Below are 21,228 nucleotides of genomic sequence, written 5' to 3' on the forward strand. Positions count from 1 at the left end.
CTGTGTCCTGTACATCATGTCCTCCAGATAGTGTGGACCACAATAAGGAGATGTTTCCTGTACATCATGTCCTCCAGATGGTGTGGACCACAATAAGGAGATGTTCACTGTGTCCTGTACATCATGTCCTCCAGATGGTGTGGAACACAATAAGGAGATGGTCACTGTTTCCTGTACATCATGTCCTCCAGATGGTGTGGACCACAATAAGGAGATGTTCACTGTGTCCTGTACATCATGTCTTCCAGATAGTGTGGACCACAATAAGGAGATGTGTCCTGTACATCATGTCCTCCAGATGGTGGGGACCACAATAAGGAGATGTTTCCTGTACATCATGTCCTCCAGATGGTGGGGACCACAATAAGGAGATGTTCCCTGTACATCATGTCCTCCAGATGGTGGGGACCACAATAAGGAAATGTTTCCTGTACATCATGTCCTCCAGATGGTGGGGACCACAATAAGGAGATGTTCACTGTGTCCTGTACATCATGTCCTCCAGATGGTGTGGACCACAATAAGGAGATGGTCACTGTTTCCTGTACATCATGTCCTCCAGATGGTGTGGACCACAATAAGGAGATGTTTCCTGTACATCATGTCCTCCAGATGGTGTGGACCACAATAAGGAGATGTTCACTGTGTCCTGTACATCATGTCCTCCAGATGGTGGGGACCACAATAAGGAGATGTTCACTGTGTCCTGTACATCATGTCCTCCAGATGGTGTGGACCACAATAAGGAGATGTTCACTGTGTCCTGTACATCATGTCCTCCAGATAGTGTGGACCACAATAAGGAGATGTGTCCTGTACATCATGTCCTCCAGATGGTGGGGACCACAATAAGGAGATGTTTCCTGTACATCATGTCCTCCAGATGGTGGGGACCACAATAAGGAGATGTTCACTGTGTCCTGTACATCATGTCCTCCAGATGGTGTGGACCACAATAAGGAGATGTTTCCTGTACATCATGTCCTCCAGATGGTGTGGATCACAATAAGGAGATGTGTCCTGTACATCATGTCCTCCAGATGGTGTGGACCACAATAAGGAGATGTTCACTGTGTCCTGTACATCATGTCCTCCAGATGGTGTGGACCACAATAAGGAGATGTGTCCTGTACATCATGTCCTCCAGATGGTGTGGACCACAATAAGATGTGTCCTGTACATCATGTCCTCCAGATGGTGTGGACCACAATAAGGAGATGTGTCCTGTACATCATGTCCTCCAGATGGTGGGGACCACAATAAGGAGATGTTCACTGTGTCCTGTACATCATGTCCTCCAGATGGTGGGGACCACAATAAGGAGATGTGTCCTGTACATCATGTCCTCCAGATGGTGTGGACCACAATAAGGAGATGTTCACTGTGTCCTGTACATCATGTCCTCCAGATGGTGGGGACCACAATAAGGAGATGTTTCCTTTACATCATGTCCTCCAGATGGTGTGGACCACAATAAGGAGATGTGTCCGGTACATCATGTCCTCCAGATGGTGGGGACCATAATAAGGAGATGTTCACTGTGTCCTGTACATCATGTCCTCCTGATGGTGTGGACCACAATAAGGAGATGTTCACTGTTTCCTGTACATCATGTCCTCCAGATGGTGGGGACCACAATAAGGAGATGTTCACTGTGTCCTGTACATCATGTCCTCCAGATAGTGTGGACCACAATAAGGAGATGTTTCCTGTACATCATGTCCTCCAGATGGTGTGGACCACAATAAGGAGATGTTCACTGTGTCCTGTACATCATGTCCTCCAGATGGTGGGGACCACAATAAGGAGATGTTCACTGTGTCCTGTACATCATGTCCTCCAGATGGTGTGGACCACAATAAGGAGATGTGTCCTGTACATCATGTCCTCCAGATGGTGGGGACCACAATAAGGAGATGTTTCCTGAACATCATGTCCTCCAGATGGTGTGGACCACAATAAGGAGATGTTTCCTGTACATCATGTCCTCCAGATGGTGTGGATCACAATAAGGAGATGTTTCCTGTACATCATGTCCTCCAGATGGTGTGGATCACAATAAGGAGATGTGTCCTGTACATCATGTCCTCCAGATGGTGGGGACCACAATAAGGAGATGTTCACTGTGTCCTGTACATCATGTCCTCCAGATGGTGTGGACCACAATAAGGAGATGTGTCCTGTACATCATGTCCTCCAGATGGTGGGGACCACAATAAGATGTGTCCTGTACATCATGTCCTCCAGATGGTGTAGACCACAATAAGGAGATGTGTCCTGTACATCATGTCCTCCAGATGGTGGGTACCACAATAAGGAGATGTTCACTGTGTCCTGTACATCATGTCCTCCAGATGGTGGGGACCACAATAAGGAGATGTGTCCTGTACATCATGTCCTCCAGATGGTGTGGACCACAATAAGGAGATGTTCACTGTGTCCTGTACATTATGTCCTCCAGATGGTGTGGACCACAATAAGGAGATGTGTCCTGTACATCATGTCCTCCAGATGGTGTGGACCACAATAAGGAGATGTTCACTGTGTCCTGTACATCATGTCCTCCAGATGGTGTGGACCACAATAAGGAGATGTTCACTGTGTCCTGTACATCATGTCCTCCAGATGGTGGGGACCACAATAAGGAGATGTTTCCTGTACATCATGTCCTCCAGATGGTGTGGACCACAATAAGGAGATGTGTCCTGTACATCATGTCCTCCAGATGGTGGGGACCACAATAAGGAGATGTTCACTGTGTCCTGTACATCATGTCCTCCAGATGGTGTGGACCACAATAAGGAGATGTTCACTGTGTCCTGTACATCATGTCCTCCAGATAGTGTGGACCACAATAAGGAGATGTTTCCTGTACATCATGTCCTCCAGATGGTGTGGACCACAATAAGGAGATGTTCACTGTGTCCTGTACATCATGTCCTCCAGATGGTGTGGAACACAATAAGGAGATGGTCACTGTTTCCTGTACATCATGTCCTCCAGATGGTGTGGACCACAATAAGGAGATGTTCACTGTGTCCTGTACATCATGTCTTCCAGATAGTGTGGACCACAATAAGGAGATGTGTCCTGTACATCATGTCCTCCAGATGGTGGGGACCACAATAAGGAGATGTTTCCTGTACATCATGTCCTCCAGATGGTGGGGACCACAATAAGGAGATGTTCCCTGTACATCATGTCCTCCAGATGGTGGGGACCACAATAAGGAAATGTTTCCTGTACATCATGTCCTCCAGATGGTGGGGACCACAATAAGGAGATGTTCACTGTGTCCTGTACATCATGTCCTCCAGATGGTGTGGACCACAATAAGGAGATGGTCACTGTTTCCTGTACATCATGTCCTCCAGATGGTGTGGACCACAATAAGGAGATGTTTCCTGTACATCATGTCCTCCAGATGGTGTGGACCACAATAAGGAGATGTTCACTGTGTCCTGTACATCATGTCCTCCAGATGGTGGGGACCACAATAAGGAGATGTTCACTGTGTCCTGTACATCATGTCCTCCAGATGGTGTGGACCACAATAAGGAGATGTTCACTGTGTCCTGTACATCATGTCCTCCAGATAGTGTGGACCACAATAAGGAGATGTGTCCTGTACATCATGTCCTCCAGATGGTGGGGACCACAATAAGGAGATGTTTCCTGTACATCATGTCCTCCAGATGGTGGGGACCACAATAAGGAGATGTTCACTGTGTCCTGTACATCATGTCCTCCAGATGGTGTGGACCACAATAAGGAGATGTTTCCTGTACATCATGTCCTCCAGATGGTGTGGATCACAATAAGGAGATGTGTCCTGTACATCATGTCCTCCAGATGGTGTGGACCACAATAAGGAGATGTTCACTGTGTCCTGTACATCATGTCCTCCAGATGGTGTGGACCACAATAAGGAGATGTGTCCTGTACATCATGTCCTCCAGATGGTGTGGACCACAATAAGATGTGTCCTGTACATCATGTCCTCCAGATGGTGTGGACCACAATAAGGAGATGTGTCCTGTACATCATGTCCTCCAGATGGTGGGGACCACAATAAGGAGATGTTCACTGTGTCCTGTACATCATGTCCTCCAGATGGTGGGGACCACAATAAGGAGATGTGTCCTGTACATCATGTCCTCCAGATGGTGTGGACCACAATAAGGAGATGTTCACTGTGTCCTGTACATCATGTCCTCCAGATGGTGGGGACCACAATAAGGAGATGTTTCCTTTACATCATGTCCTCCAGATGGTGTGGACCACAATAAGGAGATGTGTCCGGTACATCATGTCCTCCAGATGGTGGGGACCATAATAAGGAGATGTTCACTGTGTCCTGTACATCATGTCCTCCTGATGGTGTGGACCACAATAAGGAGATGTTCACTGTTTCCTGTACATCATGTCCTCCAGATGGTGGGGACCACAATAAGGAGATGTTCACTGTGTCCTGTACATCATGTCCTCCAGATAGTGTGGACCACAATAAGGAGATGTTTCCTGTACATCATGTCCTCCAGATGGTGTGGACCACAATAAGGAGATGTTCACTGTGTCCTGTACATCATGTCCTCCAGATGGTGGGGACCACAATAAGGAGATGTTCACTGTGTCCTGTACATCATGTCCTCCAGATGGTGTGGACCACAATAAGGAGATGTGTCCTGTACATCATGTCCTCCAGATGGTGGGGACCACAATAAGGAGATGTTTCCTGAACATCATGTCCTCCAGATGGTGTGGACCACAATAAGGAGATGTTTCCTGTACATCATGTCCTCCAGATGGTGTGGATCACAATAAGGAGATGTTTCCTGTACATCATGTCCTCCAGATGGTGTGGATCACAATAAGGAGATGTGTCCTGTACATCATGTCCTCCAGATGGTGTGGACCACAATAAGGAGATGTTCACTGTGTCCTGTACATCATGTCCTCCAGATGGTGTGGACCACAATAAGGAGATGTGTCCTGTACATCATGTCCTCCAGATGGTGGGGACCACAATAAGATGTGTCCTGTACATCATGTCCTCCAGATGGTGTAGACCACAATAAGGAGATGTGTCCTGTACATCATGTCCTCCAGATGGTGGGTACCACAATAAGGAGATGTTCACTGTGTCCTGTACATCATGTCCTCCAGATGGTGGGGACCACAATAAGGAGATGTGTCCTGTACATCATGTCCTCCAGATGGTGTGGACCACAATAAGATGTGTCCTGTACATCATGTCCTCCAGATGGTGTGGACCACAATAAGGAGATGTTCACTGTGTCCTGTACATTATGTCCTCCAGATGGTGTGGACCACAATAAGGAGATGTGTCCTGTACAACATGTCCTCCAGATGGTGTGGACCACAATAAGGAGATGTTCACTGTGTCCTGTACATCATGTCCTCCAGATGGTGTGGACCACAATAAGGAGATGTTCACTGTGTCCTGTACATCATGTCCTCCAGATGGTGGGGACCACAATAAGGAGATGTTTCCTGTACATCATGTCCTCCAGATGGTGTGGACCACAATAAGGAGATGTGTCCTGTACATCATGTCCTCCAGATGGTGGGGACCACAATAAGGAGATGTTCACTGTGTCCTGTACATCATGTCCTCCAGATGGTGTGGACCACAATAAGGAGATGTTCACTGTGTCCTGTACATCATGTCCTCCAGATAGTGTGGACCACAATAAGGAGATGTTTCCTGTACATCATGTCCTCCAGATGGTGTGGACCACAATAAGGAGATGTTCACTGTGTCCTGTACATCATGTCCTCCAGATGGTGTGGAACACAATAAGGAGATGGTCACTGTTTCCTGTACATCATGTCCTCCAGATGGTGTGGACCACAATAAGGAGATGTTCACTGTGTCCTGTACATCATGTCTTCCAGATAGTGTGGACCACAATAAGGAGATGTGTCCTGTACATCATGTCCTCCAGATGGTGGGGACCACAATAAGGAGATGTTTCCTGTACATCATGTCCTCCAGATGGTGGGGACCACAATAAGGAGATGTTCCCTGTACATCATGTCCTCCAGATGGTGTGGACCACAATAAGGAAATGTTTCCTGTACATCATGTCCTCCAGATGGTGTGGACCACAATAAGGAGATGTTCCAGGTTCACTGTCAACTTTTGCTTACATACCAGTTAACATCAATATTTATTGTAACCTAATCTGTCTCTCTACCCCTCTCTCTCTACCCCTCTCTTTCTCTCTCTCTACCCCCGTCTCTCTCTACCCCCCCCTCTCTTTCTCTCTCTCTCTCTACCCCTCTCTTTCTTTCTCTCTCTCTACCCCCGTCTCTCTCTACCCCCCCCCTCTCTTTCTCTCTCTCTCTCTCTACCCCCTCTCTCTCTCTACCCCCCCTTTCTATCTACCCCCCCTCTCTCTACCCCCCCCCCTCTCTCTACCCCCCCTCTCTCTCATCTAGGGCTGGCAGTGTTTGGCCAGGAGATGATGCTGTGTAGAACAGACGACCTGGACCTGATCACGGTATGAAGGAGGGCGGAGGGAAAAAGGAGAGGGATGTGAATTTTAAATTCTGATGTTTTACTTTGAGTCCAACAGAAATGTTTCCATCTTCCAGTTCATATGTGACGTATAAACGGTAGAATATACAGCAGAATAATACAACAGGCTGTCTTCCTCCTCAGGGCCGGGCCTGCCCCCTGCGCCAGCTGTGTTTCCTGGAGCAGCTGCTGACTTTAGTGCCTGGCTCCGTGGGGCCTAGTGGGGACAGCAGGGCCGAAGGAGAGGGCCTACTGAAGGAACTCTTCTGTCCTGAAGCTCTGCCTCACCTGACACACGCTCTCACCCCTACTCTCACCCCCTGGCCCTCTGACATCAGGTACGCTCTCACCCCTACTCTCACCCCCTGGCCCTCTGACATCAGGTACGCTCTCACCCTCTGACATCAGGTACACTCTCACCCTCTGACATCAGGTACACTCTCACCCCTACTCTCACCCCCTGGCCCTCTGACATCAGGTACACTCTCACCCCTACTCTCACCCCCTGGCCCTCTGACATCAGGTACGCTCTCGCCCCTACTCTCACCCCCTGGCCCTCTGACATCAGGTACACTCTCACCCTCTGACATCAGGTACACTCTCACCCCTACTCTCACCCCCTGGCCCTCTGACATCAGGTACACTCTCACCCTCTGACATCAGGTACACTCTCACCCCTACTCTCACCCCCTGGCCCTCTGACATCAGGTACACTCTCACCCTCTGACATCAGGTACACTCTCACCCCTACTCTCACCCCCTGGCCCTCTGACATCAGGTACACTCTCACCCCTACTCTCACCCCCTGGCCCTCTGACATCAGGTACACTCTCACCCCTACTCTCACCCCCTGGCCCTCTGACATCAGGTACACTCTCACCCCCTGGCCCTCTGACATCAGGTACACTCTCACCCCTACTCTCACCCCCTGGCCCTCTGACATCAGGTACGCTCTCACCCCCTGGCCCTCTGACATCAGGTACACTCTCACCCCTACTCTCACCCCCTGGCCCTCTGACATCAGGTACGCTCTCGCCCCTACTCTCACCCCCTGGCCCTCTGACATCAGGTACACTCTCACCCTCTGACATCAGGTACACTCTCACCCCTACTCTCACCCCCTGGCCCTCTGACATCAGGTACACTCTCACCCCTACTCTCACCCCCTGGCCCTCTGACATCAGGTACACTCTCACCCCTACTCTCACCCCCTGGCCCTCTGACATCAGGTACACTCTCACCCCCTGGCCCTCTGACATCAGGTACACTCTCACCCCTACTCTCACCCCCTGGCCCTCTGACATCAGGTACACTCTCACCCCTACTCTCACCCCCTGGCCCTCTGACATCAGGTACACTCTCACCCCTACTCTCACCCCCTGGCCCTCTGACATCAGGTACACTCTCACCCCTACTCTCACCCCCTGGCCCTCTGACATCAGGTACACTCTCACCCCTACTCTCACCCCCTGGCCCCCTGACATCAGGTACGCTCTCACCCCTACTCTCACCCCCTGGCCCTCTGACATCAGGTACGCTCTCACCCCTACTCTCACCCCCTGGCCCCCTGACATCAGGTACACTCTCACCCCTACTCTCACCCCCTGGCCCTCTGACATCAGGTACACTCTCACCCCTACTCTCACCCCCTGGCCCTCTGACATCAGGTACACTCTCACCCCTACTCTCACCCCCTGGCCCTCTGACATCAGGTACACTCTCACCCCCTGGCCCTCTGACATCAGGTACACTCTCACCCCCTGGCCCTCTGACATCAGGTACACTCTCACCCCTACTCTCACCCCCTGGCCCTCTGACATCAGGTACGCTCTCACCCCCTGGCCCTCTGACATCAGGTACACTCTCACCCCTACTCTCACCCCCTGGCCCTCTGACATCAGGTACACTCTCACCCCTACTCTCACCCCCTGGCCCTCTGACATCAGGTACACTCTCACCCCCTGGCCCTCTGACATCAGGTACACTCTCACCCCTACTCTCACCCCCTGGCCCTCTGACATCAGGTACACTCTCACCCTCTGACATCAGGTACACTCTCACCCCTACTCTCACCCCCTGGCCCTCTGACATCAGGTACACTCTCACCCCTACTCTCACCCCCTGGCCCTCTGACATCAGGTACACTCTCACCCCTACTCTCACCCCCTGGCCCTCTGACATCAGGTACACTCTCACCCCCTGGCCCTCTGACATCAGGTACACTCTCACCCCTACTCTCACCCCCTGGCCCTCTGACATCAGGTACGCTCTCACCCCCTGGCCCTCTGACATCAGGTACACTCTCACCCCTACTCTCACCCCCTGGCCCCCTGACATCAGGTACGCTCTCACCCCTACTCTCACCCCCTGGCCCCCTGACATCAGGTACGCTCTCACCCCTACTCTCACCCCCTGGCCCTCTGACATCAGGTACACTCTCACCCCTACTCTCACCCCCTGGCCCTCTGACATCAGGTACACTCTCACCCCTACTCTCACCCCCTGGCCCTCTGACATCAGGTACACTCTCACCCCTACTCTCACCCCCTGGCCCTCTGACATCAGGTACACTCTCACCCCTACTCTCACCCCCTGGCCCTCTGACATCAGGTACACTCTCACCCCCTGGCCCTCTGACATCAGGTACACTCTCACCCCTACTCTCACCCCCTGGCCCTCTGACATCAGGTACGCTCTCACCCCCTGGCCCTCTGACATCAGGTACACTCTCACCCCTACTCTCACCCCCTGGCCCCCTGACATCAGGTACGCTCTCACCCCTACTCTCACCCCCTGGCCCCCTGACATCAGGTACGCTCTCACCCCTACTCTCACCCCCTGGCCCCCTGACATCAGGTACACTCTCACCCCTACTCTCACCCCCTGGCCCTCTGACATCAGGTACACTCTCACCCCTACTCTCACCCCCTGGCCCTCTGACATCAGGTACGCTCTCACCCCCTGGCCCTCTGACATCAGGTACACTCTCACCCCCTGACATCAGGTACACTCTCACACCCTGGCCCTCTGACATCAGGTACGCTCTCACCCCTACTCTCACCCCCTGGCCCTCTGACATCAGGTACACTCTCACCCCCTGGCCCTCTGACATCAGGTACACTCTCACCCCTACTCTCACCCCCTGGCCCTCTGACATCAGGTACGCTCTCACCCCTACTCTGGCCCCCTGACATCAGGTACACTCTCACCCTCTGACATCAGGTACACTCTCACCCCCTGACATCAGGTACACTCTCACCCTCTGACATCAGGTACGCTCTCACCCCCTGACATCAGGTACACTCTCACCCTCTGACATCAGGTACACTCTCACCCCCTGACATCAGGTACACTCTCACCCCCTGGCCCTCTGACATCAGGTACACTCTCACCCCCTGGCCCTCTGACATCAGGTACACTCTCACCCCCTGACATCAGGTACACTCTCACCCCCTGGCCCTCTGACATCAGGTACACTCTCACCCCCTGGCCCTCTGACATCAGGTACACTCTCACCCCTACTCTCACCCTCTGACATCAGGTACACTCTCACCCCTACTCTCACCCCCTAGCCCTCTGACATCAGGACAGGTTTTAGTTCCGGCCCAGTACTAACTCACCTGACCTCTCTCCAGGGGTGCCAGGAAGGGTCAGAGGTCACTACCCAGCAGGCCGAGGGGCGAGGAGGTTGCTGGTGTCACAGCCCTGCTGGAGTCCACTCACACCGCTCTGAAACAGCTGCACGACCAGGTGAGTGTCTGTGATGTCATCCAGGAAGTTGTAATGACATACGGTCACCTCCCATATTATTGGCACCCCTGGTACGGGTGGGGAGAAATGTATCTGAGGATAGGTGTCTGAATTGGCACCTGTCTTTAATGCTTTGTGTTCCCTCCCCGTGTAATGATACCGGTACTGAGTCTGTAATGATAACAGTACTGAGTCTGTAATGATACCAGTACTGAGTCTGTAATGATAACAGTACTGAGTCTGTAATGATAACAGTACTGAGTCTGTAATGATAACAGTACTGAGTCTGTAATGATAACAGTACTGAGTCTGTAATGATACCAGTACTGAGTCTGTAATGATAACAGTACTGAGTCTGTAATGCTTTGTGCTCCCTCCCCTTGTAATGGTAACAGTACTGAGTCTGTAATGATACCGGTACTGAGTCTGTAATGGTACCGGTACCGGGTCTGTAATGATACCGGTACTGGGTCTGTAATGATACCGGTACCGAGTCTGTAATGATACCGGTACCGGGTCTGTAACGATACCGGTACTGAGTCTGTAATGATAACGGTACTGAGTCTGTAAAGATAACAGTACTGAGTCTGTAATGATAACAGTACTGAGTCTGTAAAGATAACAGTACTGAGTCTGTAATGATAACAGTACTGAGTCTGTAATGATAACAGTACTGAGTCTGTAATGATAACAGTACTGAGTCTGTAATGATAACAGTACTGAGTCTGTAATGATAACAGTACTGAGTCTGTAATGATAACAGTACTGAGTCTTTAATGCTTTGTGCTCCCTCCCCTTGTAATGATAACAGTACTGAGTCTGTAATGCTTTGTGTTCCCTCCCCTTGTAATGATAACAGTACTGAGTCTGTAATGCTTTGTGCTCCCTCCCCTTGTAATGATAACAGTACTGAGTCTGTAATGGTACCAGTACTGGGTCTGTAATGATACCGGTACTGAGTCTGTAATGATAACAGTACTGAGTCTGTAATGATAACAGTACTGAGTCTGTAATGATAACAGTACTGAGTCTGTAATGATAACAGTACTGAGTCTGTAATGATAACAGTACTGAGTCTGTAATGATAACAGTACTGAGTCTGTAATGATAACAGTACTGAGTCTGTAATGATAACAGTACTGAGTCTGTAATGATAACAGTACTGAGTCTGTAATGATAACAGTACTGAGTCTGTAATGATAACAGTACTGAGTCTGTAATGATAACAGTACTGAGTCTTTAATGCTTTGTGTTCCCTCCCCTTGTAATGATAACAGTACTGAGTCTTTAATGGTAACAGTACTGAGTCTGTAATGATAACAGTACTGAGTCTGTAAAGATAACAGTACTGAGTCTGTAATGATAACAGTACTGAGTCTGTAATGATAACAGTACTGAGTCTGTAATGATAACAGTACTGAGTCTGTAATGATAACAGTACTGAGTCTGTAATGCTTTGTGCTCCCTCCCCTTGTAATGATAACAGTACTGAGTCTGTAATGATAACAGTACTGAGTCTGTAATGCTTTGTGCTCCCTCCCCTTGTAATGATAACAGTACTGAGTCTGTAATGATAACAGTACTGAGTCTGTAATGATACCAGTACTGAGTCTTTAATGATACCAGTACTGAGTCTGTAATGATAACAGTACTGAGTCTGTAATGCTTTGTGCTCCCTCCCCTTGTAATGATAACAGTACTGAGTCTGTAATGCTTTGTGCTCCCTCCCCTTGTAATGATAACAGTACTGAGTCTGTAATGATAACAGTACTGAGTCTGTAATGATAACAGTACTGAGTCTGTAATGATAACAGTACTGAGTCTTTAATGGTACCAGTACTGAGTCTGTAATGATACCAGTACTGAGTCTGTAATGATAACAGTACTGAGTCTGTAATGCTTTGTGCTCCCTCCCCTTGTAATGATAACAGTACTGAGTCTGCAATGATACCGGTACTGAGTCTGTAATGGTACCGGTACCGGGTCTGTAATGATACCGGTACTGGGTCTGTAATGATACCGGTACCGAGTCTGTAATGATACCGGTACCGGGTCTGTAATGATACCGGTACTGAGTCTGTAATGATAACGGTACTGAGTCTGTAATGATATTAGTACTGAGTCTGTAATGATAACAGTACTGAGTCTGTAATGATAACAGTACTGAGTCTGTAATGATAACAGTACTGAGTCTGTAATGATACCGGTACCGGGTCTGTAATGATAACAGTACCGAGTCTGTAATGATAACAGTACTGAGTCTGTAATGATACCGGTACCGGGTCTGTAATGATACCGGTACTGAGTCTGTAATGATAACAGTACTGAGTCTGTAATGATACCGGTACCGGGTCTGTAATGATAACAGTACCGAGTCTGTAATGATAACAGTACTGAGTCTGTAATGATACCGGTACCGGGTCTGTAATGATACCGGTACTGAGTCTTTAATGATTTCATTTTGTTTAAACAAAATCTTTCACTGTGTATAGTATGAAATTTAAAGTCTTACCATTTTTCTGAGCATGCAGTGTAGCTCAGTATTTGTATTTATTTTATACATGTAAAAAAGAATTTATTTTTTGCTTATTTTTATCGAGAGTGTCAATAATTATGGAGGTGAATGATTGTTTTACCTACAGAGCCTTCAGACAGTATTCATACCCCTCGACTTATTCCACATTTTACAGCCTGGATTCAAAATGTATTAAATAGAGTTGAAATAGAATACTCCATATTGACAATGGCAACATGTTATTAGAAATGTTTTCAAATTGATTGAAAATGAAATACAGAAATCTGATTTACATAAGTATTCACACCCCTGAGTCAATACATGTTAGAATCACCTTTGGCAGCGATTACAGGTGTAAGTCTCTAAAAGCTTTGCACACTTGGATTGTACAATATTTGCACATAATTATTTTTACAATTCTTCAAGCTCTGAGAAGTTATTGATCACTGCTAGACAGCCATTTTACAATTTTGCCATAGCAACATTCAATGTCATCTTGGTAAGTAACTCCAGTGTATATATCGCCTTGTGTTTTAGGTTATTGTCCTGCTGAAAGGTGAATTCATCTCCCAGTGTCTGTTGGAAAGCAGACTGAACCAGGTTTTCCTCTAGGAATTTGCCAGTGCTTAGCTCTATTCCGTTTATTTTTATCCTAAAAAACTCCCTAGTCCTTGCCGATGACAAGCATACCCCTAACATGATGCAGACACCACCATGCTTGATATGAAGAGTGGTACTCAGTAATGTGATGTGTTGGATTTGCCCCCAACATAACACTCTGTAGTCAGGACATAAAGTTAATCTCTTCGCGATCACGAGGTGAAGAAACCGGATGTGAAGGTCCTGGGCTGGCGTGGTCTGCGGTTATGAGGCTGGTTGGACATACTGCCAAATTCTCTAAAACAACGTTGGAGGAGGCTTATGGTAGAGAAATTAACATAAAATTCTCTGGCAACAGCTCTGGTGGACATTCCTGCAGTCCAGCATGCCGATTCTACGCTCCCTCAAAACAAGAGACATCTGTGGCATTGTGCCGTGTGACAAAACTGCACATTTTAGAGTGGCATTTAATTGTCCCCCAGCACAAGGTGCACCTGTGTAATGATCATGCTGTTAAATCAGATTCTTGATATGCCACGCCTGTCAGGTGGATGGATTATCTTGGCAAAGGAGAAATGCTCACTAACAGCGATGTAAACACATTTGTGAGGGGAATAAACTTTTTTTGTGTTTTATGGAACACGTCTGTGATCTTTTATGTCAGATCATGAAACATGAGACCAACACTTCACGTTGTATTTTATAGTTTTGTTCAGTATAGTTAGGCTTTCCATAACAAAGGGGTTTGAATACTTATTGTCTCAAGACATTTCAGCTTTTCATTTTGTAGAAATTTGTAGACATGTCTAAAAAAAACAAAAACACAATTCCACTGTGACATTGTTGTATTGTGTGTAGATCACAACTGTCATCCATGTTAAATTCAGGCTGTAACACAACAACGTGGAAAAAGTCACGGGGGTTACTTTCATCCATGTTAAATACAGGCTGTAACACAACAACGTGGAAAAAGTCACGGGGGTTACTTTCATCCATGTTAAATACAGGCTGTAACACAACAACGTGGAAAAAGTCACAGGGGTTACTTTCTGAAGGCTCAGTACCTCTCGTTGCTCCTGTATAGGACCTCTTCTAAAATCTAAATGTAACGTGTAAAACACTTTTGAATAAAAGTCTCATTTTCCCTCTCTCAGTGTGTGTTCCTGCGTGGTGAGGAGGCCAGTCCGAGCCGGTTCTCTGTGTGCGCGTTACGTGTAGCTGTGTCTGATCTGACGCAGATGATGAGTGTGTTCAGCCGTGTGTACGACACGGACTTCAGATCCTACTGCTGCAGAGACCCTCCCAGCCTCAGATCACACACACACATCTTCAGCACTGTCCACAGGCTGCTCACCGCCTGCAACACGGTATGCACACACACACACACACACACATCTTCAGCACTGTCCATAGGCTGCTCACCGCCTGCAACACGGTATGCACACACACACACACACACACACACACACACACACACACATTGTCTCTGTGTTCCTCTGAGGACTGACAGTTTTCATAGCAGTCCTCGCTCTCCCTTTGTGTTTAATTATTAATACATAGAAATTAATACATCTAATACACAGAATTAATACATCTCTGTTTGAACTAACGAGTTGCATTCGATGCAAGCTAAGTAATTAAAAAAATATATTCTACAAAATGTCTCTCTCTAGGAGCTAGAGGTCCTGCGGCAGGTATCAGAGGTGTCTGTCTGTCTGTCACTGTGAATGTCTCTCTCTCTCTCTAGGAGCTAGAGGTCCTGCGGCAGGTATCAGAGCTGTCTGTCTGACACGGTGAATGTCTCTCTCTCTCTCTAGGAGCTAGAGGTCCTGCGGCAGGTATCAGAGCTGTCTGTCTGTCTGTCTGACACGGTGAATGTCTCTCTCTCTAGGAGCTAGAGGTCCTGCGGCAGGTATCAGAGCTGTCTGTCTGTCTGTCTGACACGGTGAATGTCTCTCTCTCTCTCTAGGAGCTAGAGGTCCTGTGGCAGGTATCAGAGGTGTCTGTCTGTCTGTCTGACACGGTGAATGTCTCTCTCTCTAGGAGCTAGAGGTCCTGCGGCAGGTATCAGAGGTGTCTGTCTGTCTGGCACTGTGAATGTCTCTCTCTCTCTCTAGGAGCTAGAGGTCCTGTGGCAGGTATCAGAGCTGTCTGTCTGACACGGTGAATGTCTCTCTCTAGGAGCTAGAGGTCCTGCGGCAGGTTTCAGAGGTGTCTGTCTGTCTGTCTGACACGGTGAATGTCTCTCTCTAGGAGCTAGAGGTCCTGCGGCAGGTATCAGAGCTGTCTGTCTGACACGGTGAATGTCTCTCTCTCTCTCTAGGAGCTAGAGGTCCTGCGGCAGGTATCAGAGCTGTCTGTCTGTCTGTCTGACACGGTGAATGTCTCTCTCTCTCTCTAGGAGCTAGAGGTCCTGTGGCAGGTATCAGAGCTGTCTGTCTGACACGGTGAATGTCTCTCTCTAGGAGCTAGAGGTCCTGCGGCAGGTTTCAGAGGTGTCTGTCTGTCTGTCTGACACGGTGAATGTCTCTCTCTAGGAGCTAGAGGTCCTGCGGCAGGTATCAGAGCTGTCTGTCTGTCTGTCTGACACGGTGAATGTCTCTCTCTCTCTCTAGGAGCTAGAGGTCCTGCGGCAGGTATCAGAGCTGTCTGTCTGTCTGTCTGACATGGTGAATGTCTCTCTCTCTAGGAGCTAGAGGTCCTGTGGCAGGTATCAGAGGTGTCTGTCTGTCACTGTGAATGTCTCTCTCTCTAGGAGCTAGAGGTCCTGCGGCAGGTTTCAGAGGTGTCTGTCTGTCTGTCTGACACGGTGAATGTCTCTCTCTAGGAGCTAGAGGTCCTGCGGCAGGTTTCAGAGGTGTCTGTCTGTCTGTCTGACACGGTGAATGTCTCTCTCTCTCTCTCTAGGAGCTAGAGGTCCTGCGGCAGGTATCAGAGCTGTCTGTCTGTCTGTCTGACACGGTGAATGTCTCTCTCTAGGAGCTAGAGGTCCTGCGGCAGGTATCAGAGGTGTCTGTCTGTCACTGTGAATGTCTCTCTCTCTAGGAGCTAGAGGTCCTGTGGCAGGTATCAGAGCTGTCTGTCTGACACGGTGAATGTCTCTCTCTCTAGGAGCTAGAGGTCCTGTGGCAGGTATCAGAGCTGTCTGTCTGACACGGTGAATGTCTCTCTCTCTAGGAGCTAGAGGTCCTGTGGCAGGTATCAGAGGTGTCTGTCTGTCACTGTGAATGTCTCTCTCTCTCTCTAGGAGCTAGAGGTCCTGCGGCAGGTATCAGAGCTGTCTGTCTGACACGGTGAATGTCTCTCTCTCTCTCTAGGAGCTAGAGGTCCTGCGGCAGGTATCAGAGCTGTCTGTCTGACACGGTGAATGTCTCTCTCTCTCTCTAGGAGCTAGAGGTCCTGCGGCAGGTATCAGAGGTGTCTGTCTGTCTGTCTGGCACGGTGAATGAGGTTCACTCAGACCCTTGCTACTGGAGCCACGGACACAAACACACCCTCTGTGAGTATAAACACACAGACCCTGGCCTTCACACACACCCTCTGAGTATAAACACACAGACCCTGGCCTTCACACACACCCTCTGAGTATAAACACACAGACCCTGGCCTTCACAAACACACAACTTTGCCATATTATACACACAGTACCAGTCAAAAGTTTTAGAACACCTTCTCATTCAAGGGTTTTTCTTTATTTTTACTATTTTCTACATTGTAGAATGAGACATCAAAACTGTGAAATAACACATATGGAATCATGTAGCCAAAAAAGTGGAGGTGTGTAGAGGTGACACTCAGTGATTTTTTTTTATTTTCAAGTTACACAGAACTATGATGTGAACTGCTGTTTCTCTTGGCTTGAGTTTATTTTATTTGTACAGGGACAGTTGCACATTAATCAACGTTTCAGTAAAAGTGCCGGTTTTAGCCAGCCGGCTAATTTTCAACCGCAGTCCCTGGGCAGGTTATTAAAAACAATTACAATATAGACAATCATTGAGCAGTGAGCACACGCAGAGCAACATAGGACAAGCAAGACGTAGCATACAGACAGAGCAACATAGAACAAGCAAGACGTAGCATACAGACAGAGTAACATAGAACAAGACGTAGCATACAGACAGAGTAACATAGAACAAGACATAGCATACAGACAGAGTAACATAGAACAAGACATAGCATACAGACAGAGTAACATAGAACAAGCAAGACATAGCATACAGACAGAGCAACATAGGACAAGACGTAGCATACAGACAGAGTAACATAGAACAAGACGTAGCATACAGACAGAGTAACATAGAACAAGACATAGCATACAGACAGAGTAACATAGAACAAGCAAGACATAGCATACAGACAGAGCAACATAGAACAAGACGTAGCATACAGACAGAGCAACATAGAACAAGACGTAGCATACAGACAGAGCAACATAGAACAAACAAGACGTAGCATACAGACAGAGTAACATAGAACAAGACGTAGCATACAGACAGAGCAACATAGAACAAGCAAGACGTAGCATATAGACAGAGCAACATAGAACAAGCAAGACGTAGCATACAGACAGAGCAACATAGAACAAGCAAGACGTGGCATACAGACAGAGCAACATAGAACAAGCAAGACGTAGCATACAGACAGAGCAACATAGAACAAAAAGCAGCAAGACAAAATTCATAAAAGCAACTGAGTGTTTCCACACAAACAGACAACATGGAAAGAGGTGATACACAGCTAGGGATTATATTCACAAATCTGATTGACCTTTAGCCATGGTCTTCGTGCATTTTGTGAAAGTGTGATATGTGGTGCAGTTATGTGTGTCTGATGGCAGTGTATTCCAGACATGGGAAGCTCTCACAGAAAAAGCGGATTTACTAAAGGTGCTTTTCCTTAAGGGAACTATACAGTCACCTCTCATGGCAGACCTTGTGGATCTGCTGCCATATGTTTGGGTTTTCTGTTTAACAGAAATACTGAGTGGAGGAGGGGGAGCCTGGCCATTTAGGATCTTGAATACAAGACATGCGTCGGTGTATTGCACCAGATTTTCCCAACTCAGGAGCTCATGCTTTCTGAGGATGTAACAGTGATGATGGCTATTGGGCTTCCTATCAAGCACTTTGAGAGCCTGTTTGTAGACAGACTGAATATGTTATTTGAGTTGTTCTTGCCATAATATGAACTTGGTCTTTTACCAAATAGGGACATCTTTTGTACACCACCCCTACCTTGTCACAACACAACTGATTGGCTCAAACACATTAAGAAGGAAAAATAAATTGCACAAATTAACTTTTAACAAGGCACACCTGTTAATTGAAATGCATTCCAAGTGACTACCTCATGAAGCTGGTTGAGAGAATACCAAGAGTGTGCAAAGCTGTCATCAAGGCAAAGGGTGGCTTTTTGGTTACTACATGGTTCCATATGTGTTATTTCATAGTGTTGATGTCTTCACTATTATTCTACAATGTAGAAAATAGTAAAAATAAAGAAAAACCCTGGAATGAGTAGGTGTGTTCAAACTTGTACTGTGTGTGTGTGTGTATATACAGTTGAAGTCGGACGTTTACATACACCTTAGCCAAATACATTTAAACTCAGTTTTTCACCATTCCTGACATTTAATCCTCTAAAAAATTCCCTGTCTTAGGTCAGTTAGGATCATCACTTTATTTATTTTTTTAATGTGAAATGTCAGAATAATAGTAGAGAGAATGATTTATTTCAGCTTTAATTTCTTTCATCACATTCCCAGTGGGTCAGAAGTTTACATACACTCAATTAGTACTTGGTAGCATTGCCTTTAAATTGTTTAACTTGGGTCAAAAGTTTCAGGTAGCCTTCCACAAGCTTCCCACAATAAGTTGGGTGAATTTTGGCCCATTCCTCCTGACAGAGCTGGTGTAACTGAGTCAGGTTTGTAGGCCTCCTTGCTCGCACACACTTTTTCAGTTCTGCCCACAAATTTTCTATAGGATTGAGGTCAGGGCTTTGTGATGGCCACTCCAATACCTTGACTTTGTTGTCCTTAAGCCATTTTGTCACAACTTTGGAAGTATGCTTGGGGTCATTGTCCATTTGGAGGACCCATTTGCAACCAAGCTTTAACTTCCTGACTGATGTCTTGAAATGTTGCTTCAATATATCCACATCATTTTTCTACTTCATGATGCCATCTATTTTGTGAAGTGCACCAGTCCCTCCTGCAGCAAAGCACCCCCACAACATGATGCTGCCACCCCCGTGCTTCACGGTTGGGATGGTGTTCTTCGGCTTGCAAGCCTCCCCCTTTTTCCTCCAAACATAACGATGGTCTATTTTTGTTTCATCAGACCAGATGACATTTCTCCAAAAAGTACCATCTTTGTCCCCATGTGCAGTTGCAAACCGTAGTCTGGCTTTTTTATGGCAGTAGCTTCTTCCTTGCTGAGCGGCCTTTCAGGTTATGTCGATATAGGACTCGTTTTACTGTGGATATAGATACTTTTGTACCCGTTTCCTCCAGCATTTTCACAAGGTCCTTTGCTGTCGTTCTGGGATTGATTTGCACTTTTCGCACCAAAGTACGTTCATCTCTAGGAGACAGAACGCGTCTCCTTCCTGAGTGGTATGACGGCTGCGTGGTCCCATGGTGTTTATACTTGCGTACTATTGTTTGTACAGATGAACGTGGTTCCTTCAGGCATTTGGAAATTGCTCCCAAGGATGAACCAGACTTGTGGAGGTCTAGAATTATTTTTCTGAGGTCTTGGCTGATTTCTTTTGATTTTCCCATAATGTCAAGCAAAGAGGCACTGAGTTTGAAGGTAGGACTTGAAATACATCCACAGGTACACCTCCAATTGACTCAGGCTAACTGACATCATTTATCTGAAGCCATAGCATTTTCTGGAATGTTCCAAGCTGTTTAAAGGCACAGTCAACTTAGTGTATGTAAACTTCTGACCCACTGGAATTGTGATACAGTGAATTATAAGTGAAATAATCTGTCTGTAAACAATTGTTGGAAAAATGACTTGTCATGCACAAAGTAGATGTCCTAACCGACTTGCCAAAACTAGTTTGTTAACAATAAATGTGTGGAGTGGTTGAAAAACGACTTTTAATGACTCCAACCTAAGTTTATGTAAACTTCCGACTTCAACTGTATATTGCTATTGAAGTTGACTGTGTGTGTGTGTGTGTTTCAGCCACCCAGTTGGAGGACCTTACCAAGAGATACACAGAGTTCCTTTCTCTTCACCACGGCTAGCAGGCTACCGCTAACCGAACCCTGAACTCCAGACTGAAGCTAGCAGGCTACCGCTAACCGAACCCTGAACTCCAGACTGAAGCTAGCAGGCTACCGCTAACCGAACCCTGAACTCTACAGACAACTATTAGCTTGCTACTGCTAACTCTCCATGATCATCACATGCTAGCATCAATGTTAACTTTCCTGCCTTTCAATGCTAAGATTGTTCTGGTATCAGTGCTAACTGTGTAACTGTTACTAGAGCAGATCATTATCTAGCTTTCCATGTTCCCATCTTAGTAATTAAAAATTTTCAATACCATTTCAAATCATTGTTTTTGTAAATGTTTTAATATGAGTGCACAATATAGGGAATAGGGTGTCATAGGGCCCTGATCCAAAGTAGTGCACTATATAGGGTGCCATTTGGGACATTCAGCAGCGATACGCTACATCATATGTTTTGGTAATATGTTCTGCTTTCTCAACACCACAACTGCAGACATTTTTTTATGTTGTCTTTAAGTTGTTACAGTGTGTGTGTCTCAAACATTATTTTCCCCCTCTTGGTTG

The 21,228-nt window shown here is 47.1% G+C and overlaps 1 protein-coding gene across 3 annotated transcripts in view; it reads left to right on the forward strand.

The window, feature by feature from the left end:
* haus7 (HAUS augmin-like complex, subunit 7) overlaps window positions 1-20,984 on the forward strand; it is an 81,358-nt gene extending 60,374 nt beyond the window's left edge. For 2 of the 3 annotated variants that reach the window (XM_055932759.1, XM_055932758.1), the window contains 6 exons: window positions 6,466-6,527; window positions 6,689-6,882; window positions 10,180-10,294; window positions 14,564-14,776; window positions 16,797-16,908; window positions 20,612-20,984. In XM_055932759.1, the coding sequence (XP_055788734.1) occupies window positions 6,466-6,527; window positions 6,689-6,882; window positions 10,180-10,294; window positions 14,564-14,776; window positions 16,797-16,908; window positions 20,612-20,673 (758 nt within the window). In that variant the 3' untranslated portion in view covers window positions 20,674-20,984. Of the gene's footprint in view, window positions 1-6,465; window positions 6,528-6,688; window positions 6,883-10,179; window positions 10,295-14,563; window positions 14,777-15,082; window positions 15,152-16,796; window positions 16,909-20,611 lie in introns of those variants that run through there. The other variant, XM_055932761.1, reaches the window with a different exon arrangement.
* The last annotated feature ends 244 nt before the right edge of the window (window positions 20,985-21,228 follow it).

The sequence above is a fragment of the Salvelinus fontinalis genome, chromosome 8 (genome assembly GCF_029448725.1).
Source record: "Salvelinus fontinalis isolate EN_2023a chromosome 8, ASM2944872v1, whole genome shotgun sequence".
NCBI lineage: Eukaryota > Metazoa > Chordata > Actinopteri > Salmoniformes > Salmonidae > Salvelinus > Salvelinus fontinalis.